The sequence below is a fragment of the Dermacentor variabilis genome, unplaced genomic scaffold, assembly GCF_050947875.1.
Source record: "Dermacentor variabilis isolate Ectoservices unplaced genomic scaffold, ASM5094787v1 scaffold_33, whole genome shotgun sequence".
Classification (NCBI taxonomy): domain Eukaryota; kingdom Metazoa; phylum Arthropoda; class Arachnida; order Ixodida; family Ixodidae; genus Dermacentor; species Dermacentor variabilis.
In genome coordinates, this window is record NW_027460511.1 from 104,725 (window position 1) to 131,108 (window position 26,384).

The 26,384-nt window shown below is 43.5% G+C and overlaps 1 protein-coding gene across 5 annotated transcripts in view; it reads left to right on the top strand.

The window, feature by feature from the left end:
* LOC142569020 (uncharacterized) overlaps nt 1-26,384 on the top strand; it is a 71,906-nt gene that overhangs the window by 31,568 nt on the left and 13,954 nt on the right. For 2 of the 5 annotated variants that reach the window (XM_075678546.1, XM_075678545.1), the window contains exons 5-8: nt 3,166-3,192; nt 5,919-5,945; nt 17,253-17,326; nt 21,209-21,310. In XM_075678546.1, coding sequence (XP_075534661.1) covers nt 3,166-3,192; nt 5,919-5,945; nt 17,253-17,326; nt 21,209-21,310 — 230 coding nt within the window. The remainder of the gene's footprint in view (nt 1-3,165; nt 3,193-5,918; nt 5,946-17,252; nt 17,327-21,208; nt 21,311-26,384) is intronic. The other 3 variants (XM_075678548.1, XM_075678547.1, XM_075678549.1) reach the window with 3 other exon arrangements.

A 26,384-nucleotide genomic window follows, 5' to 3' on the forward strand; every position in this document is an offset into this window, starting at 1 on the left:
ATTTACTAGAAGTGACCGTGCCTCATTTGCAAGATTTTGCGGCAGCCTTACAGTTCTCCATGTTCTCGTCTAGTGCAAAAAATGGAAACTGAACGTAAAAAGTACTTTCATGCAGCGTATTGTCAACGCTCTCCACCTCACTCAGTCTTTCTTTTTTCAAAATAAAGAACTAGTTTTTTAGCCTGGAAACATGTTTTAGCTTTTGAAATGAAGTGAGCAGCTTAGAAATCATTTCTTCAGGTCGTGTGTGTAACATATCCTCGCCTTTGATGCTGTAAATGCACTGGTGAATTTTTACAGCACGGGTCTCTTAGCCCTTGCTTTCCATCATGAGCCCTATGGACGCAGTTTTGCTTGTATGCATACTTTTATATCGGTTAAAGGTCTCGGCATACTTCATCACGCCGAGACCTTTATGCCTCTTGTTTCATGATTTATTGTCTACATATTGATGATTATATGTTTTCCGCAGTTTACACTAAGCTGGTTTAGGCCTCCTGACAGATACATCACATTTAAATTGGAAACTCAATTTCACCACTTCATACACCATTACACAATTCCTTACCATATGATATAGCACTGTTTAGCTACAGCTGGCCCTTGCACCATTAAGGCCTATCCATCATCAACAGAACAACAATGCGCTGCTTTGCAGGAGAAAAGGGGGGATTCTGACTGCGCATATTCTTACGGCATGAGTGTGCAGAAGGCACAAACTCTACCGCGTGTGTGTGAATGTAGTTCCACAATTATATCACCGTTAGAAACTGTACCACTAAGATGGGGTACACTTTTACAATAAACTCCGGTAACGAAGCGTCCTGTACTCCATTGCACTCCATTCAAGACAATCGACAACTGGCTGGTGAAATATAACGTCGACGATACGTGGTCTTTGGAGGCGCATTATCATTCCTCCGTAGCTTCTACTGCCGTTAAGGAAATTTGGTGCAAGTCTGCATTGAGAAGTTACAGCACACCCACACCCCCATTGTGCTTAGTCGGCGTGCTGGGTTGCTTTTATGATACGGTAGCTCCAGAGCGGGACGCTCCCATCCATTTTCCGCATAAGCGATACCAGCTCATTGCATGTCGCTCCCGTACCCCGACCACCATCTGTACAGTGCATAACGCGGCAGCTCGACACCGTTATATTTAGCAGTTCAAGGTGCAACTACATGGAGGATTCGATGGCGGAGTAAGGCCGAAAAAGTGCTTATAACAATCCGGACGACCACGTCAAGCTCACCAATATCTCTGTTCACCTGACGGCTTTGCCTAACTTCTCGTGTAGAAATCTAGAAGCCGGCCGTATTTCCAGGTCGGCTTTCTCTCAACCATGTCAGGTCCTCAGTTGTGCTGCCATGCACCGGCTTCGCGCGTAGTCGTGCCCGAGCAAGGTCGAGGGGTCCACTAACTGCCTTTTGATTCTACTCTGTCTTTAGAAACGCATCAACTATAATCTATTGTCGAAGCGTACAAAATAAAGCACACGATGAGAGAAATCACTGATCACACGTCTCACTCGTTTGTTAGAAACGCCCAGATGGCCATACACTACATTTAGCTTTGTCGGAATAATGATCACCTGTGCGAAAAGGTTGGCTGGATACGCCTTGAAGCTCATAACACAGGTCTTTCAGCCTTAAACCGTTGCGACGGCGCTACTGATCATAAGATTTTATTCCTACAAATAAAACAATTTACCCCAAGGATTTTACACGTGAACTTTGTCTTTTAGGACGCGCAACTGAGCCGGTGCCGTACACTCAAACCCAAGTCACTCCAGCACTAACACTTGCCCCTCTAAAGCTGCCTGTTGTGGCACCACATATTTAAGCTGCCACTGTCACCCGACCACGTGGTATCCCTGTTTGTGGCGCGCACGAGACGACTGGAAGTACTTACACGTCGTCACCGTCCTCCCGTCCGTTTCCGCATGCTTATTCTCCACCGCACCTTAAGCTGCTCATATGCTTACGAGACGAGCGCAGACTGTCAACACGAATACACGCTGATCCGTACATGTCTTTCTAGTTTGTGTCCGTATGTTGGTTTAGATACGTTTGACGCCTTGGGACAAGTGTTTAACCTGACTGCAAGCACCTATTTTATTTCATGCAAGTAAGGTGATACGACGATGGATATAATCTGCATACTTTCATTATAGTATGGCTACAACCTATAACACTTTGCGCAACCTCAATTGTAATAATTCTTCACTGTTTCAAATGATGCACTAAATGAGTGCTCTGAAATTGCCGCCCGTCCATGAAATTTGGGCATTTCGCCTTCAGCTATGCGCTAAATTCCACGGCAGCGGTCCAGTGTAACTCCGGGGGCTATGGTTTTACAACATGCTGACAAAAAGGCAGCATACGTTCAAATATCAACGTTGAGGCAGTGCGCCTATATTTTCTAAGCGTATTTACTGCACTTAATTGTGAGCTCTTGCGTGCACTGTAGCAGAATTTCGGTCTGGATTCAAACACTGAGATAATGCTGAAGAAAAGTTGCGAATGAATCATTTTATGGGCACCTTCCCTCAACCTTAATAACCTAAGGTTGTTGAAATTTTCGAGACATTGTGAAATAGAATTTTCAAAAAATACTGCGCAATAAATTAGGCTGGTGCATCGCAGCAAAATTTCACACATGACTGCACAGGGAATGTTAAAAATTCTACTGTGTGAGTAGGCGTTAAATTTATAAATGTTCATTAAAAGTGAGTAGTGATGACGTTGTAATGAAGAATGTTCGCGTCGCTGAACAGCCTTCGTACAGCGCTCTACAGACCGCCTAGTCGTGGAACAATATAGTGCGAACTGGTGGGACATGCACGTTTGATATTGGGGCTGTACAGCTGTTTTCTAAGGAGACAAATAACAACACTGAAGGCTGGGTTAGCTAGTAGTGTAATCGCTAACAAAAGCTCACCTTTTTGAATTGTGTGTGACCTTTTTACATTTCTTGTTTTTCTGTAGATTGCAGATGCTCATTGAAGTTAGCAGTGGTGCATATATATGATTGTTTCCTGTAATGAACTTAGCTTTGAGTCCAAACTCGATTGTAAACAATCTAATCCTCCCTTCTTTGTTTGCGCTACAGTTTTACCATAGCCAAACAAAAGCAATGCTAAAATGCTATTTTTTCTCTTTTCAGCTATGCCCCCGAAACAATCAAAGTGCTGTAAGTAAATTTAAGACTACCTTAGCCTTGGCACAGCGCTGTTCAATTTAAGTAGGAATGACAAAAATGTATATATACCGTTCTCAAGAGCATATTTGTTTTATTCACAAATGTGATGTTGCCCGGTTTGTTCTAATGTTAGCATTTCACAGATTAATCATAATGTTCTTCATCGAGTTGTCATGGGTTCCACCGGAACTATATAAATGTGAGAGCCTTACCATTCAATGTTTAGTAAACGGTCCACTGGAAAGGAAACCAGCAAGCGCTCCGTGATATAGATCACTACAATATTTCTGTTTCGGCAAGAGAGGTTGGCTATAAAATAAAAAATAGGCATTAGCCCTAATTTGTTTTAAACAAACCAGTCACTCGCCTATTTTTCTGCTTTGTTGGCTGCCCATCCGCCATACCGTCCCGTGCTACGTCAACGAATTAATTTATTAATTATTTAGTTTTTTTTTATTTCTTTGTTAAGCCACCCCTTTAGCAGCCAAGGCAGGGGTGGATGACAATAATAGTGCAACTACTTACGAAAACGAACCTGAAATAAAGAAAGTTTCAATGCTTATGAAACCGGAAGGTCAATATAGGTTATGGTGCATTACACACATAACTAGGGATAGCGCACACAAGCAAAACAAAATTTAGATTATAGGGTTTTACGTGCCAGAACAACTTTCTGATTATTAGGCACGCCGTAGTGGAGGAATCCGGAAATTTCAACCACCTGGGGTTCTTTAACGTGCATCTGAATCTGAGTACACGGCTGTTTTCGCATTTCGCCCCCATCGAAATGCGGCCGTCGTGGCCGGGATTCGATCCCGCGACCTCGTGCTGAGCAGCCTAACACTATACCCACTGAGGAACCACGGCGGGTTAAAACAAAATTTAACAGCTATCTCGAGGAAAGATCGCTCTCGCCTGCAGAAAACGGACAAATACAACTAGTACAAATAATTGAGGCGACAAAAGTGAATATATTAGGCCTTACCGTAACTTGCATTCGTCTAGGGCACTTGTGTAATGCAACAAGAAAAGGCATACAAACATGAGGATGCAAAATCCCGTCACGCACAAGAAAGACGCAAAACTAGGTCCGAGGCAAATGAGGTGCATGGATAACATAAGAGCGCAATATAAAATGACGTAAAGGGTAGTGTGCCAAATTAGTGACGATGTGACCGCTACAGAAGCTTCTACTGGAAAAAAACACGTGACTTGCTTTCGAGCTTTATTCTTTGCTGAGCAAGATCTCATAATACAAAAGAAGATTGGCAGGTGACCATTGTACTAGAAAGTGGTACTACGACAAGAAACAGCATTGGGTGCGTAACCTAGCAACAATGTAGCTACAGAAAGTGCATCGCGCGCACCTTATGGCTGACAATGAGGTAAAAAAAATGTTATCAGTTGGCGATCCAACGCCATCCTTGTACGCGTAACAAACATTTCTAATAACGAGATAGATACGCGTTTTAGGAGTTATAGGAGGGTGCCCCAGTTGTAAGAAAAGCAACATCAACAAAATCAGATTGGGGGTTACCACAATGCTATCATACTGCGGAAAGAGAAGAACATGAAGGCATGCACATTAACAAAAAGTATTGTCCTAAAATTTGCATGCATCGATGTAAATGCGTATTGTATATATATATATATATATATATATATAATATGTGTGTGTGTGTGTACATATATATTGCATATATATTTACGAGGGATGCTTACAAAGGTAGCGCTCACTAAGACAGCATTTCACGCTTGATTCTGAGCTGCATAACGTGGTCTCTATTTGTTCTTCCTGTGTGTCCCTAAATGTGTTTCCGCAAGGGTGTGTCCCCACCACCGACATTACTACTAAGCGATACGCAAAAAAAATTAGTGCGTTGCCAAAAAATAGAATGCCGGGCTTCGGTTCTGGACGTTCTTTGTTTGAAACCTGTCGCTCAACAATGTTTTTTATGTTTATTTATTGAAAGTTGTATGTACTTAGATATATCCAGAACATCGTCGCGGCGCCGACGCAGATGGTGGAAATGTATTTAGTTATACAGGGAATTGATATCGAAGTACCATACAACAGGCTGTCAATGTCTCGTTCGTTTTTCTGAAATTTCTGAGGTACAGCCGTATCCAATTCAAATATAGTCTAGCAGACATTCACTGCTACTTTAATTGGCGCACCACTGAATATGAATCCTACCCGAAATGACACAAATAGGACGTCCCCAACGATATTGAATGCGACACATTCGTAAACAGTCCCGGTTAGAGAACCTTGAGAAAATCTCCAAGTCTTGGTAGATTCGAACTTCATTCAAAATTGACGGATATGTGATATACCTCCACGAATAAAATCCGCGTAAGTGCCTTATGGAGTGCATTTGAGCGTAGAGACGTTTCTTGACTCCGTGTTTTTTCTAGTCCTCCACCGAGTTACGCGGGCAATAATGGGCAACTTTCTCTCTTTGAACGCACCTACAATGTGCGTTCAGTTATTTAAGACCAGATGTCTGATAGCAACTACGTACATGTCAATAATCATTTTTTGAAACTTTTCTGGCCTCATAAAGCTGATTGGTAAAGAGTCTCTGCATATCTGTTTGGATTTCTTACGATTTCTCTCTGAACTGAAACACGAGAGCGTGGCTACTTTCCTCCCTAATTTTTGATGGTGTGCTGATAAAAACAAACTACAAAATGCAATATCTTGCTTCTTTCAGGATCGGAACAGACAGGATGATAAAAGTGTGCGTAATGTCTTTATATTTTAAGATTCTTACCCGCTCAGCTGGAAATGTTAACAGTTTTAAGGCCATGCAACGTGCATTTTACGTCGAAAAAGACTGATGTCTTCCTGCGTGAATTGAGGGGACACGTAATCCATGAAGTGTGTAAATTATTGTGAGAGCCTCACCGGAATGTCAGCGTCTGATGGACGTCGACTGGAGGTTGAATCACCTATCAAAATTCTTATATTGTATTCAGCACTTCGCTCGCAATTTCCTCAGGCGTGGCGTGGCAGTGTGAAGACGAAACAAGCCCGTGTCAGAGCTGCTCTCTTTTCACTGTCAGCGCTGCTCTCGCTTTCCAATGTAATGGCATTTCCCCGTCGTGAGGAGGATGCACAGCTCCTCAATGAGCTGAAGGTGGAGCCACTGCACATGACCATCTCTGACTTCATTCATTCAGTGACGAAAGTTGGAGGAAGATCGGACATAGAACTGCATGAATTTCGCAATTGTTCAATATTTTTAAACTACAAGGTCTCCATCAAGAGCCCTTGAAAAACGCCAGAAACAGAGGTACCCGATACTTAAAAGTGCAGGTAATTTGCTACAAAAGAAATTGTCTTTAAAGAATTGGTATTTATAGAACTTAACGTTATGATATAAACAAGAATAAGGAAAGAAATTTGGCAGTGTCATCCAATCAGTAGAAAGCCTAAGAACAACAAATAAATCTCTTGTTGACATGACCAAAAACTGCATGGTTATGAAACTATCATCATGATCAGCCCATGTTTTGGTCCCTGAAGGACGAAGGCCTCTCTCTGCCCCAACCGATTCCAACTAGCGGCGGCGCATTTCGAAATTTCATCACCCCACCTAGCCTATTGCCGTCCTCGACTGCACATCCCTTTTATTGACAACCGTTCTCTAACCCTAATGACCCACCGATTATTTATTTATTTATTTACTTACTCATTTATGCATGCATGCACACTGCAGCATCAATGAGGCTATTGAAGGAGCGGGAGGAACAAGAAACATACAACGCTTATAAACAAGCTTGCGTGAATTTTTTCAGGGGTAGTGAACGGATGTTGCCCGGTAATCAATTCCAGCCTTCAATTGTTGATGAAAAAAAAACTGTGTTTAAAGGAATGAGTGCGGGGAAAGAGGTTGAGATATTTAGAGCATGGCAACTCTTCGTACAGGAGGGTTTGGAAAAAGTCTACTTATCGAGGGAGGAGAGGCGAGGAGAATTGATTGACTCGTGAAGGAATTATAGGCATTCAAGTTTGCAACGCTCTGCAAAAGGAGTAAGACCAAGAACGGGAAGAGAGTTAAACGGCATTAATTTTTTGTCGTATCTCCTACACGCAAAACGCACTACGTTTTTTTTTTTTTTTTGGCGTAAGCCTTTTTGGCGTAAGGCTTATGAGTTTCCAGGCGCTGTCCTTGGTGGTCGCTGGAAAGCGGTGATCACCGGCGAGGGGAGCAAGGAGATGAGGCGCCATGCTAGCATCGGTGTGCGAGTGGGCGTGTGGGGGTGCGTGGACATGCACCTGGGGTGTGCGCACATCGGCGCCAAAGTATGCAGCAATATGACTGATTGCATCCCATGCTCGCGGCCATGGCGGCGTCCGTTCACCGAACAGTTCAAACAAGAGCAACACAGGCAGTCATTGATAGGCTATCGCCTATCGCAGTTTAGCTCAGTAAAGAGTTAAGGCGAGCGCCTTTAATGGCGCATGCTTCCGGCCATGGCAGCGTCCGTTCGCAGAACACGTCAAACTAGGCTAGGGGGCGCTCGTGACGTCATCGGAGTAAAACACCTCAATAATTTCAAAGTATCAACAGGCTTTGAACCAGCCGACGACGCCAGTGATAGGCTGAAAGGTGACATGTGACCTTGCTCCGCCCCTTTGCCGCCATGAAAGTTCCTGCGTGCCGGGCAAAGTGCGCGCGCTTCGCCTGTTGGGCTATGCGCATTGCTGCGATAATCTCGTTCCGGGAGGGCCGAAATGCCTTGTTGCTGTGCGGCTGGGTGCCGAAACCGGACGAAGGATGGCAAGAAGTTATTTTGCATCCCGCGCGGCAACCATAACCTAACCAGAAGAAAAGTATGGTTGTCCAGAATTTAACGGAATGACTTTGAACCGTCGCTAACCGCACGATTTTGCGAGGCAAGTAACGTAGAGCGATACGAAGGTGCGATAGAAAGTATCAAAGTGCGTGTGTCGAGCTGTGATAGTATTTCACTCGCGTGCATGAATGTTGATGGCCGAAGTTTGTGGTGAATATTTACTTCAGTTCGTTATGAGCCCACTGAATTGCTCAGTATGACCTAGGACGCGAAGGACCGAAAGGCCTTGTTGTTGTGTGGGTGGGTGACGAGATCAGACGGAGGACGGCAAGAATGTATTTTGCATCCCGCGCGGCAAACAAGACCTAAAAAGAAGATAAATGTGGTCGCATAGAATTGGACGCAAAGACTGAAGCATCGGTAACTGCACGACTATGCTAGGAAAGTAACGTAGAGTGATAGAAAGGTGCAAGAGAAACTATACACGTGTGTGTGCAGAGCTGCAATAGTATTTAATTCACGCGCTTGAATGTTGGCGGCCGAAGTTTGTGGAGATTATTGATTTTAGTGTTTTATGAGCCCGTTGACTTAGCAAGACATGACCTAGCATGCAAGCAATTAGTGTGGCAGAAGCACATTAACTCGCTGACAAATATCCGCATTGCATTACGTGAGCAATTTCAGCAAATTTCAGCAGCGAATTCTACTCTTATACTTTCCTGTATTTGTGCGCCCGTTATTAACTGCGCTTCACAATATGTCCAAAAAGTCATCCAACTCTGCACATCCTAAGCGTATTTAGTGCATTGCATGTGTAAATAAATATATTTCTAAGTGTCTGCATTACTCTGCTTTTGAAAACAAATTCTGCAAAGGCACTGCTATCGGCCATAAAATAATAAAGTGTAATACAATATATCAAAATATATTACATACAGCTGCGAGCTCATTCCTTCCAAGTTTCCCTTACACTCGAAGATGTTTCAATAATCGGCGAAGCCATTTCACTGATGAAAAACACACAATCGCGAATTACCATAATAAAAACGCCAGAACCGATACACGGATTGCCAGCAAAACAGTGCAGTAATAGCAAGGCCAATCCGCATGCGTTTCGTATAAGGGCCCTCTAATTCTTACGGGGCTTTAGCGGTGCACGGAGGCGAAAAGGCATAAACACAACAATGCGCGTCACGATTCAAGTTTACGTGGCGACGTCGCACGGTTCACTAGAACAGACAACCGTATTCACACCCGCGCACACACTACGCTCGATGTTGGTGTGCCGCGAGATTAGATCGCTCTGGCAGCCCGAACACGATCGAGGAGACTCGCTGACACGATACCACCGCTTCAGAATGTCACCACAGTTGCACTGCCTCGTAGCATTGAACCGCAAGGCACAACAGTCATCGTGTAATCGCTACACGACAGACACACTCAGCGTCAAGAGGACTGTTGGCGCACTCGTTCCCACACACACGCGCATACACAAGATGTTTAGTTACCGTGAGGGTCGCACGTTTCAGCGACGTTATGTCTAAAGTTTTTCGGTCCAAGCGACTGTCAGCCTTCTTTTACACGAATTCTTCGTTCAGAGTAACCGCTATGTACGCAGCACACTTACAAGCAAAATAATTAACAGAGCAAGCGGGATTAAGCGCAAGCAATCACCAAGGCTCGCGCGGTGATTGATCCCAAACGAACGAAATTTAAACATGCGGAATTGAGGCGATCAAGCGCTCATTCCCCTCTCTCGAGCGTTATTCTTTGAGCGCTCATTTGAAATTAAAGGAGTAGATTTAGCAGTTCGGGCCCTTCTTTCGTTTTTCACCACAGTCAGGCACCGGTAGCTTTTATTTCCGCGCATGTGCAGATATTTTTTTCACTTCACGAATGCCGCGGCGCCGCAGTTTAGCGTGGGCGCCGTCTGCTACAGGAACTTCCTAGGTGGCGCGCGCGGCAGATTTCGCTACCTTGAAAATTATAGAGGGACCTTACATCAGAGTGGCACGCGAGTAGCCCAGTAGATTGCGCCACTCTCGCGCTCCAAAACGGCGCTACAGACGCTCCTCGCTAGCCGAGTCATTCGTATGTCTGAGAAGCAAGCAAGCGCGCTCGCGCTGCCGAATGAAAGCGCAGGTCGCGGCAGGCTCAGCGACAGCATTCGAGTGGAATGGAACAGCGTTTTCCAGAGTCTCCCAACACAAGAAGGTTGACAGCCAATGAACGCATGCGACTGAAGCGACTCAACCGGTCTCCTGGGACGAAGGCTAAAGAGGCAGAACGCAAGCGACAAAACACCTTCGGAACAAGCTCCAGCAACAGCAGCCGCAACAACAATGCTGTCATAGAAATGTTTTCGCCCATCGCAGTTTAGCTCAGCAAGGTGCCCGTAAATTTTTCCGCTCATTCTAGTTTTTTTTTCGTCCCAGTGTTTTATTGGTTCCATACAACGCAGCCATATTCGAGGATGGGGTGAATGAGGCGTGTATATGTCAGAAGTTTAGTTTCTTGAGGAGCAAGACGCAGCGTGCGATGTAAGGAACCTTGTCTTTTAATGGCCGTGTTACAGGTAATATCAATCGGTTTCGACCATGACAAATCATGTGCTAGTAGGATACCTAAATATTTGAGTTGGAAGGCACTATTTAAAGTAATATTGTTAAAGGCATAGGCAAAAGAAGGAAGGGCATGAACGTCATGTAAAGGATATGGAGACAGATTTGGTAAAGTTGATATTGATTTGCTATGCTTTGGACCAGCTACAGAAGTTAGCAAAATAATAGTCAAGGACAACATGATCAGTAGGAGATTTATTTGTTTGACATAAAACGCAGTCATCGGCAACAAGGCGTATTTTGAGTGAGATGTGTAGGGGGAGATCACTAATAAAAAGGAGGAAAAAGCAGGACCCAGTGCTGAACCTTGGGGAACCCCTGATTAAACAGGCATCAATGATGAGTTAGCAGAGCTGGAAATACATATTGCGAACGCTCGGAAAGAAACTCCAATGTCGAGCCCACAAAAGATGCTTTTTTTATTATTGCGAACAGCTTGTGCATAAGTTTAAGGTGTGAGACAGTGTAGATGGCCTTTGCAATGTCTATAAAACAGCATCAATCTTGTCACCTATGTCTCTCAGTTGTGTTATAGTGCTAATGACAGGCCTAAAACCATGCTGTAAAATGCATAAAAGTTTGATAGTTTCACAAAAATCTATAATATGTGTAAAGATAATGTCTTCCAGTAATTTACATGAGTGTGCTATTAAGAAAATTGGCCTATATTTAGATAACAATTCAAAGTTATCCGACTTAAATAAGGGTACAATTGAAGCAAATTTTCACGAGGGTGGAACGGTGGTGGTTGGAGATATTTTCTAAAAATAATTCTTAGATGTCTGCTGCACGAAAGACAGTAGACGAGAGAAACAGTCGGGATACCATCGAGACCACACGACTTCTTGGTGTCTAAGTTGAGGGTTAAGTACACCCTCAGTAGACAGTGATAAATCTTCGATTGGAGGGTATGCTTCGTAATCAAAAACAGGGCTTACAGAGTTATCAGTCGTACAGAGTGGAAGTAGGTGTTAAAAGAACAAGTTATTGTTTGCGAATCAGAAGCTGCAACATTGTTAATAACGGGTCCAAGGATGACCCAGCTGGTAAGATGTCTTTCAAAAATTTTCGCGGATTAACCGGTATTTTTTCGGCAAGGTTACCTTGTAATAAATTTCTTTTGCAGCAACCATTTTAGAACAGAGTTCGTTTTTAGCAATATGGAATTGCATGAGTTTTGCTGAGACACCAGCGCGTTTCGATTGACGTGTTCTGGTCACACGACGTGATAAATGCAAAAGGTTCCTAGGCATCCGAGAAATTTCAGGATTTGTTTTCTTTCTTTTTCAAGGGATAAAAAAGTTGGTACACTTACTATGAAGATTTTCGAAGAAGCCTATCAAGGTGTTTCACTATTGGTGCTTATTAGTTTAAACTCGTGAAAATAATCACATAGGACGTCTGTTATTGCCAAATCATCCGCGCGGTTAAAGTCAGGAAGTGTGCGGTGGATATAGCGGGATTCAGGAACGATGCCAGGAACTGAAATTGAGACATCATTGTGGTCAGATATTCTATCAATAACATCGCATTCATAACTGGAATTAAAAATATTTAAGAAAGACAAGATCAAGGACGGACTTTTGCAGCGTGAAATCCTGAACGATTTGGTGCAGGCCACAGGACAATGAAAAGTGGACCAACTCCCGCCGTGCAGCTGCTTCGTGTCCGCTTACTTTCATTGAAGACGAATCAAGGACAGGAGCATTAAAATCACCCATGCAGATAACGTTGGATGAAGAATTATTATGAATTCTCAAAAATTCACATACCTGGTGTAAATGCTCAATTTTAGAACCAGGCGAACGTTAAACGACCCCTATAATCAAAGACATATTTTTGAGTTGAACCACACAGACTCAGTATCAGCTGGAACAAGGAGTACAGAAAAGTGAAGGTGAGATTGAAGAAATATAGCAACACTACCTGCTCTCCCAAATTTTCTGTCACGCTGCACCGTTTTGAAACAAGGGGGCTAACTCAGAATCGTAAACTATCATGTAACCAGGTCTCAGTAACACCCATAATACGTGGCGAGTAAATTTAGAGAAATTGCTGACAAGGCTTCTTGTATTAACCTATAAAATGGAAAGGTTATTGCGTTACCGTGAAGTCAATGGAATTTGGTCCTAGCAAGTGTATCGGCGGGTTTGGTTGAGCCGCAAGATAGTCTGACGTGCGTATTGATTGTGCTATCCCAATCGTATCGTACCGCGTCAATAAATACATTTTCAAATCGAAGTTGCACAGAAAATTCACTATCCCTACGAGAGCAGGATGCATTCCAGAGCTTCTAGCGATTATTGGGAACCTGTGGCAATAAGTATTCTGAAACAAAAATGCTGGTGTTCTTAAGTTTATAGCAATTCCTCAGCACCAGCACCTTATCCTGAAAATCAAGGAGCTTCATAATAACTGGACGTGACCGGACTCTGAAGTTATTGCCGAGTCTATGACACCTTTCGTGTGTCCTGGAACCACTTAGCGAGGTTGGAAGAAAGTTCCTTATGATTCTCGTTAGGGGCCTCCCTGAGACCAGGTATAATAACGTTGTTTCTGTGAAATTTGTTTTCTAAATTCTCGTTTCTGCAAATAGAGTTGCTATATTATTTTTAATTGCTGTATTTGAGTGTGTACGTTGTCATTAGAATCCTGCGCACAGCTAGATGTTGGGGGTGACTCCAGAGAGGATACACGAGCTTTCAAAGTCTGAAAACTCGTGTTAATGGAAGATTGAAACAATTTTATTTGAGCAATATCGAGATCCAGTTTCTTTTGGTGAGTTGGGAGTTCGGAGAGCATTTCCGCTACTTCGGGTTGTTTATCAACCTCCGTCAACCGGGTTAGGGAGGCAGGATCGTGCTGAGAACGAGCGTCGGGACCAGGGTTAACTTCCACATCGGCGCTCAATAATAGCCTGCGGGCGGCACTTAGGAGAACAGAATACAAAGAAATATAGACAAAACCATTGTTGCAGTCATGTGGATGAAGGAAGAGCACCATATATCGGTCATGCACCGAGAATTGACAAGGTAACATACCTGCGTCAGCGGATCATTATGGTGCCCGAATTACCAGACAGCGGATTATTATGGTGCCCGCGCCGTTGTTGCCTCACCCACTGAAGAAAGGAACTGCCGGAGACGTTTGCTTAGCCGTAAACCATCTCGTCGTGGAACCTGGTATGTCGATGATTCGGCGGTGGATTGTTACATTAATCTTATCTAGCGGTGCTTGCGGGATGTGGACCGATGATGCGAGGAGCAATCTGCCGTTGTTACAACAAGGAAGATAAGGTTGGCCACGCATGGACCATCCGGCACATGCATGACAGGGCGAGGGAACGACTATGTGTCAAAGTACAGCGCAGCGTGAGAGAAAGGCACAGCAGCAGCATTCTCGAACATTGAGGCAGCAAGGTAGCCGGCGAACTGCGTGATGAACTGACAGCGGATCAAACATGGTGCCCGCGCCGCTGTTGCCTCGTCCACTCTCTAAGCTAGGAATTACATGACCTACATTACGACTAGCATTTTTCGTTCCATTGCTCCTTGGACGGTCCTTAAGTTGTTTTCGAGCTTCTTGGTCAGTCTCCAAGTTTCTGCCCTTTATGTTAGCACCGGTACAATGTACTGATTAGACGACTTTTTTTCGAAGGTAATGTTATGCTTCCAGTGAGGATCTGACCATTTCTACCGTATACGCCCCCCACAAATTTTTATCCTTCTGTAAATTCCATTCCCATAATCAGGGTCCCTATGGGTGGTTGACCTAGGTAAAGGTACTCCGTTACCGACTCTAAAGGTTCACTGGCGATCCAGAATTTTCTTCTCTTGTCTGACTATTGATCATTATCTTTGTATTCTGCATATTCATCTTCAACACCACTCCTAAATTATCTCTGTAAAGCTCCTAAATCGAATGTTCTAACTTGTCTCCAGTGTTGCTGAACAGGACAATGTCATGTGCAAACTGAAGGTTGCTGATATATTCGCCGTTAATCCGTGCTCCTAAGCATTCCTGGTTTATTATCTTCAATACAGATTCGAAGCATGCAGTGAATTGCATTGGAGAGATTCTGTCTCATTGTCTGCCCCCTTTCTCTACAGGTATCTCTAATTTTCTTATGGAGGATAGAGGTGGCTGTGGCATCTCTGTAGACCTGTTCAAAGTTTTTTTATGTAAGCCTACTGTATTCATTGATTATTTATTGGCTATGTGACTGCTGGCATCTCTACCAAATCAATCCATTTTCGTAATTTATGAAAGCCATACGGAGAGGCTGGTTGTTTTCTTCCGATTTCCCGATTACCTGATTTATGACATAGATGTGACTCATTGTACAGTGTGCCTTCCTGAAAACAGCTTGTTCCCTTGGCTGACTGAAGTCTAGTGCTGCCATTATTATATTGGAAGTTATCTTGGCGAATGCTTTATATAATACAAGAAGCAAGCTAAAGGGCCTACAATTTTTCAATTCTTTAACGTCTCTGTTCTTGGGGATTAGCATATAGTTGTCATTCTTCTAGCTCGTTGGGAACATAGAAGGCAATAGAGAATACGTAGAATGGGCCGCCAGATTTTCAAGCAATATGTTTCCTCCATCTTTGAATAAACGACTGCTATTCCAACTTCTCCAGCCGCTTTTGCCCATTTCATGTCTTTCAAGGTGCTTGTAACTTCATCGCTAGTTACTGTTGGACCTTCTGTAATCTGTTCATTACTATTTCAGATGGAGGTATTGTGGCTGTTCCGGGTACTGTACAGGTCAATATAAAATTTTCCTGCGGCTTTATTATAGTTTCGAGTGAGGCTTCCAACATTACCCTGATTATCATTCAGTGTATACATCTTGGTTTGTCTTATGCCAAGTTTCCTTCTCTCTTATCTCGTGTTGCATCCACTTTTTACTGCGTCTTCAGTTTTTCTCACGTTGTAATTTCGAATATCCCATATTCTCACTTTATTGATTACTTTGACAGTTCCGTGAACTGTATCTGATTTCTTGAGTTGTATACATTTTTCTCGTTCGTTTATTATGTTCTTTGTTACTCTGGAGAACTTATCTGCTGTTTGCCTTGGTGCCTTACCTCCAACTTCAATTGCTGCTTCTGAAGCCAGCATAGTTACGGTTTCATTTATTGCGTCATGTCATCATCTTTGTGTTCTAAAACTACATATTAGTTTGCAAGTGCCAGCCTTGATTGGCCTGCTTTTACTCTTAAAGCCTCTATGTGTGCCACTTTCTTCTTGACCAATTTTACTCTTTCTCGTTTGATATTGAGGTGAATCCTAGACCTTACTATCTTATAATCAATGCACTTTACCCTAACACATCTACGTCCTGAAATATATTTTTTGTTTCTCCATTAGGGCTTTTCCAGTTCCAATTGCTATTTCTACGCTTGTTCTTCTTACCCTTTTTTCCCGAAATTCTACTAACATCTCTCCTGTAGTATTCGTAGAATTGATTCTATAGCTACCAGCTGCTCGTTTTTTGCATGAAAGTCGCCTGGGACTACCGCATACCGAATTTCCACTTTTCTCATTCGTAATTCAACATCATAAAACTGCTCTTTGTCGTCATTATCTTGACTGGAGGTGGGAGCGTAGGCTTGTACTAGCTCTATTATGTAGCTCTTCTCTTGCTTTAATACATCTAGTGCTACCCTCTCAGTAATACTGTAATATTGTTGATGGTGCCCCCTATGTCCTTATGGATTAGGAATCCCACCCCGTATTCCTTCTTAGCTGGAAGTCTTCTACAGCAGAGTATGGGCCTGGTATGCAGCCCTGTAAAAGCCTCATCAGTTCTTCTAAACTCACTAAGGCCAATGATATCCCAGAAATAGCTGACAGCTCCCAAAATACCTGCTAAACACTCATCGAACTAGTAATGGCGCCGGAGATTTGTCTTCATGGCCACATTTCTCTAAAGCTGCGTCCACAAAATCTAATTTCTCACGCCTCACCAACATCGGGACTAGACCACGACGAAATCAGCCGTCCTCGAGGGACTAAAATTTTTCTCATTGAAATACTATAGGTGGTCTTACGGCCAGCTATATGCCTCCACCCTCAATGCATTTGTCGTGTCCGTGGGAAAAATGTTAAACGGTCTCGGAGGTATTGCAATACCAGGCCTTCCTGCGGTGAAGGGGGCGCAAGGGTTCGAGCACTCCACCCCAAATAATGTTCTTATGGAAAGATAAAAGAAGAAATAGGAAAAGGAAGACCGCGAGAAGCTGGATGCTCCGTATTGTTGATGGTCAGCCATCTTAACCATATTGACTCTGCTTGTATATATATATATATATATATATATATATATATATATATATATATATATATATATATATATCAGCCCTATAACGATGCCTCTTCTTTTGAAATTCAAAACTCTTTCCTGATGCTAACCCCACGCTACGCTTTAAATGTTCAGTGATCGCCGGTATTTGAAATAAATATTGAAATAAAAAGCCGTGATATCATATCCTAGACTTTTTGATTTGTACATTTCCAAGTAATGCATTGCATTGAATGAAGCGGTATTTAAAGAGTGCCTAGTGAAATGCATTCTGCTTTAGTTTATGATTCAAAGCATTGAATTTTTCTTTTTCTAAGGGAAGAGACAGTTCGCTTCAATGTCACTAAGGTGGATGAGTTGATGAGTGTCAATATCAAGACTGTAAAACTACGTAAGATATCATTACTTTTATTGCTTTTTTGCCTAATAATTGCAAATAAGAATAATAATGAAACATATATGCTGTTTAGGATGACTCGCAAAGTATCTCTGTGAAATATTTATGTGTTTAGTGTGTTTCACAAGATTTAAAGAAATTCGTACTTTATTGATCCCTGCAGCATACAACTGCAAGCATGCCGCTTGCAGTTGTACTGACTTGCGCAGAATATATATGAAGTTTGCTTTTTTAATGATAACTTCTAAAGATAAGAACTGATGCATCCCTTATTACCTAACTGTAAAACCCATGTTCCAAAACATCCTACATCATTATAGTACCGCTAAATACAAGTGTAGCCCTGCAGTGATGGATTCGGTCAATAGAAGTTTTCATCAGCTGAACCTCTGCCAAATATAACAGAATGTAAATTGGCAATACTGCACTTCAGCTATAATATTCGCAACCGTGTTTGAAAAGAACGAGGCCTGCTTCACTATCTCGCAGCAAGCCTGACACACAAAACAAGACTTCAAGGACGATGCAAGGACAGGACGCTTATTCTCTTCCCCCTCGTTGTGCGTAGGTGAAAACATGAATCCTGCGGACTCTACTTCTCTCAGGCGCCACCATATGAGTTAGAATGAAATGAAAAGAACATGGGTTAAGATGTCTATCTGCTCACCAATTGTTCTGACGAAATTTTGGAAATGCAGAAGCCTTGTGCCATGATCCTTAGAGACCCCGAACATTGCCTGGAGGTACGCTAGATATATAAGTTGGAGATTCAACTCATCCAATAGAGATAGAGATTGCTCTAGTTTACGTGAAAATATCGTTGATGGCACGGTCAATAGTCCGCTTTTTTACATTGGAACGAAGGTATATAAGCTTCTCTGATAGATATTCGTTGCAGTTTTTTTTATATTTGTGTAGGACTGAAATGCACCATTACCGAGTTACCAAGATGAAGTTTCGTAGATTTCCATTACTGTCTGGAAGCAGCATATTTAGCATATTTTTATTGACGGACTGTAAATAGAACATAAAATTTCAGTTATATTTATGACGAACAAAAACTCACGAGAGTACTTATCAGGGCTTTTGCACATGCTTGCTATGTTGAATATTACATCCTCAGTAGGCGCTATATGACATGTGCAAGGGGGAGTATGCCACACATCAAGATCATATACTTCGCGTGAACGCATAAATATTCCCGCGCACCGGCAGCGCGGGCATGCAGAGTCCCTATTCTTCAACATGCCACACCTGGTACAAGTGTATAAATATATTATTTGACATTTTAAGAGTGAACTGAACGCGTAAATAGGAGTGTAGATGCAAACATAGCACATGCATTTCTGGCAGTCACGAACTATACTTTTAACAAGTGAGAAAACCTGTTTGTCATAGGAAAACAATTAAAAAACGCCTCTTGAAGAACTATTCATTTGTGGTATAAAAAGTATTTTCAGGTCATTACAAAATGGATTGGAAGCCATGTGACATCCATGAATGTATATATGAACACACACACACACACACACACACACACACATATATATATATATATATATATATATATATATATATATATATATATATATATATATATATATATATATATATATATATATATATATATATATATATATATATATATATATATATATATATATATATACATGACCAACTTTACGTGATGCCGTTCAAGCAGTGTGCACCAATGAAGTATTCCTACCAATGCGTGCTTGAATGATATCCAATGTACACCGCGAGCCAAAGTATACGGACCACAGGGTCTCCGAAAAACAAGATGTCCTTAGTAATTACCACGCAAAAACGGAAACCGAACTGTGCACTCGATAATTGGTAATGCGCAGTTTTGACTCCAAATTTAGTTTTAAGTTGCATTCACAGACAGAGGCGAAAATTTGTTTAATCGCCCGATCCCTGGTCCGCATACTTTTGCTCACAGGCGTACATTGACAATACGTTATTTGGTAGCCCAACAGTCATGTAGATAGTACGTCCTATAAACAGCCACGCTTTTCCTTACGTAGCATGTACGTGGCTTCAAGCCGTTGACGTCTGGATCAATTATAGACGTTGAAGGGACTTTGCGGTTCTTAGGGATGGTGTCAGGACTCTTGAATCCTGAACAAACATTTCGACAAAGAGAATGTTGCACTGAGAGTAAAACTTGAGGTTACAGCTATGAATTTTTGCGGAGGGTCGCAGCCAGCAACGAGGCTTAGAATTAGGAATACGCTATCGAGCTGAAGTCACAACGCATAGAGTCCAGAAGAAGAGTAAATGTCAAAAATTTTGCGGAAGAACAAAGCAATAATCTAAGTGATGTTTGTCCTTCTTCGGAATCGTGCACCTCGAAATCATATCTTGAAGTCAATCATTTAATCACCCTTTATGCATTGGGGCCCGGACGCGACGGGAAGATTGTGCGTGCTGCGTGGGACCAAAATCGTCGAATGTGGCTGCTGGACTTTTTGCAATTATAATGACGCTGCGCTTTCTACTTGATTGTGCGTAAGTTCTTGCACGCAAATTCAAGACAGTTCTTTAGCATGCTATCTTTACTGCTAGAATGATCGTCACAAAAACTTTTTCTTTGCCCAACTGCAAACTGATGCTTTCGATTCGTAACATTGGCGATGCGCCTAAAATTGAAAAGGAAACGACATCACTTCTGAAGCGTTTCAGAAAAGGGGACTTCCAAGGATATTTTCAGAAATGGAAGGCGCAATGTAACCTGTGGAATGTGTCTAATGGGGATTATATTTATGCTGAGCTCATTGGGGTCGGAAAGTTTGTGATAGAATTTTCTATGCGTACTAAAGGATTGGGCATCGACATAAGGAATGTTTGAGATCACATGTGGCACTAAAACTAAATTGTGTTTCCTCCTGCACAATTTACTTCAGTGCACATGACATCGGCGTATTGCAGTGTTATGCAAGTGTTAGGTTGGCCTAAACGCATTATTTTTATCAAAGGAACGCACGACACCTAAAAAAAGTTCAAAAGTTCGTACTGTTTCTGTGTTGTGGTTAGAGCTGGCCTTCAGACTGTTACCGGCAATTGAATATTGCCGATCCACGTATTAATTCTACAATATTCCACTTCATGACGCACAGACAGCAATAAATGTACGAAGTTAGTAGAAGTGGAAGTACGGAGTTGCAAAACTAATTAGTTTTAGGGATCCATTAGGCTATTGTAACTCATGCGCGAAAAGGACGATGAGGCGAGCAGAAAAATAACAGAGATTAGTTGCGATAAATCTATACAAACTTGCTCCAATGGCAGTATTTCTATTCGGACACCCGTTATCTTATTATTGTCTGGCTGTTTAGCCGAAGGAAGTTAACTTTTTTCATCATTGAATATATTGATACATAACTCAGTAAACAACGTTCATACAAAGCAGCGAAAAGCGTTTTCTACAGAATCGCCGCAAACCTTTACGATAGCCATTCAAATATAAGTAGTAATAACGCTCTATATCTAAGGCATTATATTTTCGCGGAAGCTCTATTAATGGGAACGTGCCACTAAGGAGACAATGGCTCAACGCAGAACAAACTTTGGCAAAAATCCTTCGAATAAGGCACCGAAAGTTGTGAAGAATATTTCTCATGCGAAATGAAAAAAAAAATCACAGGTGTACCATACTATGAGGGGCACACTGCTTTACAATAGCGTGTCGGTTACATCACCCAAGACAAGTGCAGCTTACAAGGGACCTGTCGTAATACTACGTAGTGAAGGTTGATACGCACGGCAAATGCACAGTTAACACAGACGGTTTATTCTCCTTAACGTGAAGGCACTGCTGGACTCTAACAAACTTTTACTTCATTTTTTTATTAGCTCTGCCATCAGACAATGTACCAGAAGACTTTCCTCGCACTTACGTCGTGTTGAGCGCTGCTCAGGATTGTCTACTTGTCACATATGGTGAATCAAGTGATGGTAAGAGTCTTGCGCATCGCATAAGCACAGTCGTAGTCAATCTTTGATAAACCACAAATCCCCCAGAAAGTGTATTGTCTAGTGGAACGAGTACAATCTTAGTGTTTATTTAACGACGTGACCCATATTTCCCTCCTTCCTTTACCTAGACGTCTTTTACCTAGACTGAACTTAATTATGATATATGCGAGAACTTCATTTGCATTTAGCAGGCAAGTGGAGGAAGTTTTTACTAGTATGAGATAATCATTTACCCAGGCCACAACTTCCACTCCGCCTTATCATTCCTGCGGTGTGTTAGTGAAGCAGCGATGTCTGCACTCGCAAGGCAGATAGCCTCTAGGCAAAACGTGGACGCGCATAGACTGACTTTTCGCTAGCGGCAACAAGCACTGAAAAGAGCCGTTCTGATGGAGTAACGCAGCCACGCAGAGCACATTAAATAATTCATAAACTGTATCTCGCCTGCCGATGCTTGTTCTTTGTGCTTCGATGAGGTTGTCATTACACTGGTGCATCGTCCTCGACAGCGCTGAATAAAGAGCTGACCGTGGGCTACGACAGGCCTGGCAGATTCTGCAATGTTTGGGGGCTTCAGATAACATCACGTGTGAAAATGTGTATTCGTGGTTCTTGAAAGGTCAAGAAGTTTGTAATAAACACAGTATTTTCTTCGCCACCATCACATCCACTTGACACTTGCTCAATAATATTTCCGGAGGTGACGGCGTCGGTAAGAAACTGCACTGCCCTTTTGTAGATGACTGCGTACGAGACAATTGAACGCAAGGCGTAGACGTCACGAAGCTTTCTTATTTAAATGGTCGTCACCATTGGCCGGACGTATTTTCTAATATTGGGTGCCGCATTACAATTGGCAGGAACTTGTTCTTCCGAACAGTTCTAATGTAAGACCTTCTTGTGAATACGGGCATTTTTCCTCCTTTACGCGAATGAATTACTGGGCTTTGGTTTCTTTCCGCCATTTCAGAATGGTTCACCCTCGACATTGTGGTTCACCCTCGACACTCGCTCAGAATAAGCATACGCTGTCGTTGTGAGTGATGACGACTGGTAAAGTTGTTATGACGCCAAAGTCCGAACTATACTCACAATGGCACGGGCAGCGCTCAAAAATGCGCTCGCGCTGCAATTTTTAGTAATAGAAATACCCAAGCAATTAAAAAAATTAAATATGGGGTTTTACATGCCAAAACCACTTTCTGATTATGAGGCACGCCGTAGTGGACGACTCGGGAAATTTTGACTACCTGGGGTTCTTTCACGTGCACCTTTCGCCCCCATCGAAATGCGGCCGCCGTGGCGGGGATTCGATCCCATGACCTCGTGCTCAGCACTCCAACATCATAGTCACTGAGGAACCTCGGCGGGAAATATCTAATCAATCCTTATGCTGTATATCATATCATAAATGTGGCAAGCCGATGCCCGAAATCATTGACGAAGGAGAAGCTTTATGAATACGACTCCCACCCACCCCTTTCATCGTTCACATAGCACTCACGCATGCCATCTTACGAGCACAGGTAAACATTCATTACTGCAATACGTTCCTTCACTGATTGCAAGCGCTACAGCGTTCCAATCATATGAAATATTCTCTCGCGCTTTTAAACATTGCGTCATGGAAGGTCTTATGGGTCTATTGAGTACAACATATACTGAATCAACGTCGTGCGTTGTACGCATGCTTCAAAGCTAGAGCATCAGAGCTGGTGCCTTCTTCTGCTTACAAGGTTTGCTTCGTGTGTAGGCTTACCTCCTCTTGCAGAAAATTTGTCACCGACAAAACAAGAGCTCTACAGAGGCAATAAACTCGCATATAACACCCTATCTCAGTCAGTCGGGCAGTCTACTTTTTCTCCTGATGCTGCATCCTGTGCGCACCACCAGGTGGCATCATTATTTATCATTTAGGCTACTTGTGTTATGTCAAACCTCACTGCTTTGAGGATGAAGTGCACGCTATTGATGAATTCCTTTTTCGCTGTGGACATACCTCTAACGATATCAAGGTATAGTGATGCAAACATGCACTTAAGAAAACCCACAGTTTCAGACGCAGGAAAAATAATGCTCGATGACTAAAAAAATAACAATATTTCTGGCGCAATCATGAATTTTGCACGACAAACAGAATACAAATTTTTCTCACGGTATGTTATACCTAGTGGAAGTTGTGTGCTTGTAGTGCACTGAAAATGACAGCTGCAACAAAACTTTGCTTACGTTGTGTGCCTCTCTAACCCCCTATATTTTGACAATGCACGTGGACACTCTCGTTTCAAGCATTTCTTATCGTCAGCAAAATCATTCACACAGTTCGCAGGCTTTCGTCCAGCTCAGTGAAACGCCAACACAAAGGAATCTTAGCTGCGAAGCTGTGAACAAAATGTAATTTTGACACAGCTGAAGGGCTCCAAAACAGCTTAACAGCAAAATCACACTCCGTGAGGTGGAATATAATTTGAAAAAATTATCAACATCTGCAAGAACAAATCATCCAAATTTATAAGGCTGTATCGAAGAATGAAAGAATGGTGTTGTAAAGAACTCCGCGGAAGTTTCTAGTGATGACCCTCCCTAGCAAGAAATGATTCTTTTATAAGGTAACACTAACATACATATATATATATATATATATATATATATATATATATATATATATATATATATATATATATATATATATATATATATATATATATATATTATAACGGAGATTTATTGGAGTTCGTAGCGACCGCCGGTCATGGGATGCACCGAGAAATTCCCGAGCTCGAGCCTCTGCTGCGCGCTTGATGCTGCCGATGCTGCTGCCGATGCTGCTGACTCTGCGCGCACGCTCGTTATCTTCCTTACAATGGCCCCGCGGAAATAAAGGAGCCATCCTGGCGACTTATTTTTCTGGAAGGACGGTAGAATGGTGATATGGCTTGAGACGCTGAAGGCGAACGACTTTACGGTTACGACGTCGCATGTCGGACGGCGGCATTAGCGGCTCAACCAGGTAATTGATGGGTGATGTTCTCTCGAGAGCGCGGTATGGCCCGTCATACTTCGGAAGGAATTTTGAAGCGAGCCCAGGCGTGCGGTGTGGCACTAACAGCCAAACGAGAGCGCCCGGAAGAAAAATGGGAGTCGAGTTCTGGGCATTGGGAACGGTTTTTTGACGGTTCTGGTCGTCCGAGGTGAATCGGCGGGACAGCTGGCGACATTCCTCGGCGTGTCTGGCGGCTTCCGAGATCGGCAGTGTTTGAATCGCACCGATGGCGCGAGTTGTTGTGGTCGCACCGATGGTACGATCTGTTGGGAACTCGGCGCTGACGCCCGTGGTTGTACCTGGGTCGCAAGCCCCAAGGGTAGCGTTGGCCTGGCGGCCTGGGGTACAACTGGAAGCATCCGAAGGTCCCGGCAAAGCATGAGTCGACTGGTAACAACAAAACAACTTGTTTATTTTAACATCGCAAAGAGTTGGCGGTCAGGTTGACCGAAGTAGAGAGACGGGAGAGCACTTTACTCAACAGAAGAAATCGGAGCCCTCTTTTTGGCGTCCGGGGGCAGCTGTTTTTATACTCTCGCAGTTGAGGGCAAGAAGGAACCCCTCAATAGACGAGCACGTGATTGTACAATGGGCTAAGGTGACGCACACTGCCGCCGGTCGGGCACAAAGACTGGGAGGAGAAGGTAACTTCGGCTCTCGGAGCGCCTCTGGTCGGGCACAATGACTGGAAGGAGAGGGTGACCCCCTGCTGTCGCATCGCCGCCGTTCGGGCACAATGGCACATACACTCACACACGCACATGAAGACACGTGGCATCGGAACATGCCTGGAAACGCCTGGAAACGCCTGGCGGGGAGCGTTGCGGCGACGCCGAACGGGCCAAAATGTCTGCCGCCCCGCCGCAGTCGCGCCGGTAAAACCGCGCGTTGCAGGCGAAACGCAACAGACCGCCCCGCCGGGGGAAGGAGATCCCGATGGACAGGGGACTGCATCCGCTGTCCGGAGGGATGTCGCTCGATGATGCTCATAACCGAAGTCGGGCGTCCCTCGGCGTTTCTTGAGCGCAGCGCACAGAGAAGGCCTCGTTCTCTCGTTCAGGTTCGCACAGGACACTGCAAAGTGACTTCGGGAGAGTTCACATTTTTGTTCTCGTTCCCGGCAAGCGTTAGAACTACGCTGAAACTCAACCGCTCAGTCAGCAAGCACGGCACAACCCTCACTAAGCCCTGCCAGGCTCTTTCCCCTTTTATACCACTGCCTAGTTCCATACAGTAGTCTAGCATCACTCAGAACGCGTCCACAAATTGGAAAATTGCACTAGAAAGCATATCATCACTTTGAAACACTAAACAAAAGCAATATGTTAAAAAAAATCCTGCCTCAGGAAGAAAAACATCAGTAACAAACAATTTTGAGGCTGATTCCTACGTTAGGGGCTTCGACTTAAGCCATCGGCGTTACCGTTGAGACTCCCCTTTTTGTAACGCACCTCAAAGGAATATTGTTGCAAAGCGAGGCTCCAGCGCAGGAGGCGGCCATTTTTGGGAGAGATGGTCTGCAGCCATTGGAGAGGGCAGTGATCCGTCTCAATGATAAACCTCGAGCCGGCTAGATAGCATGACAATTTCTGAACGGCCCACACGAGACACGCACACTCCTTCTCGGTGGCGCTATACGCCTGCTCACGACTGGTCAGCTTACGACTAGCATACAGGACGGGGTGTTCTACTTCTCCATTTTCCCGTTGGCACAGTACAACGCCCATGCCTCGCTCACTAGCATCGCACTGAACAACGAACCATTTTGTATAGTCTGGCGATCGTAGCACAGGCTGGCTTGTTAGGGCACTCTTTAGGGCGCTAAAAGCTCTTTCCTTTGTCTTGTCCCAGACGACTGTTTGGGGCTCTGTTTTTCTTAGAGCATCCGTCAGGGGAGCCGCGATATCAGAGTACCTGGGAATGTACCTCTGATAGTAGCCGGCGACACCTAAGAACGACCGAATATCGGTCTTCGTGCGCGGTTGCGGAAAGTCTCGCACAGCGGCCACT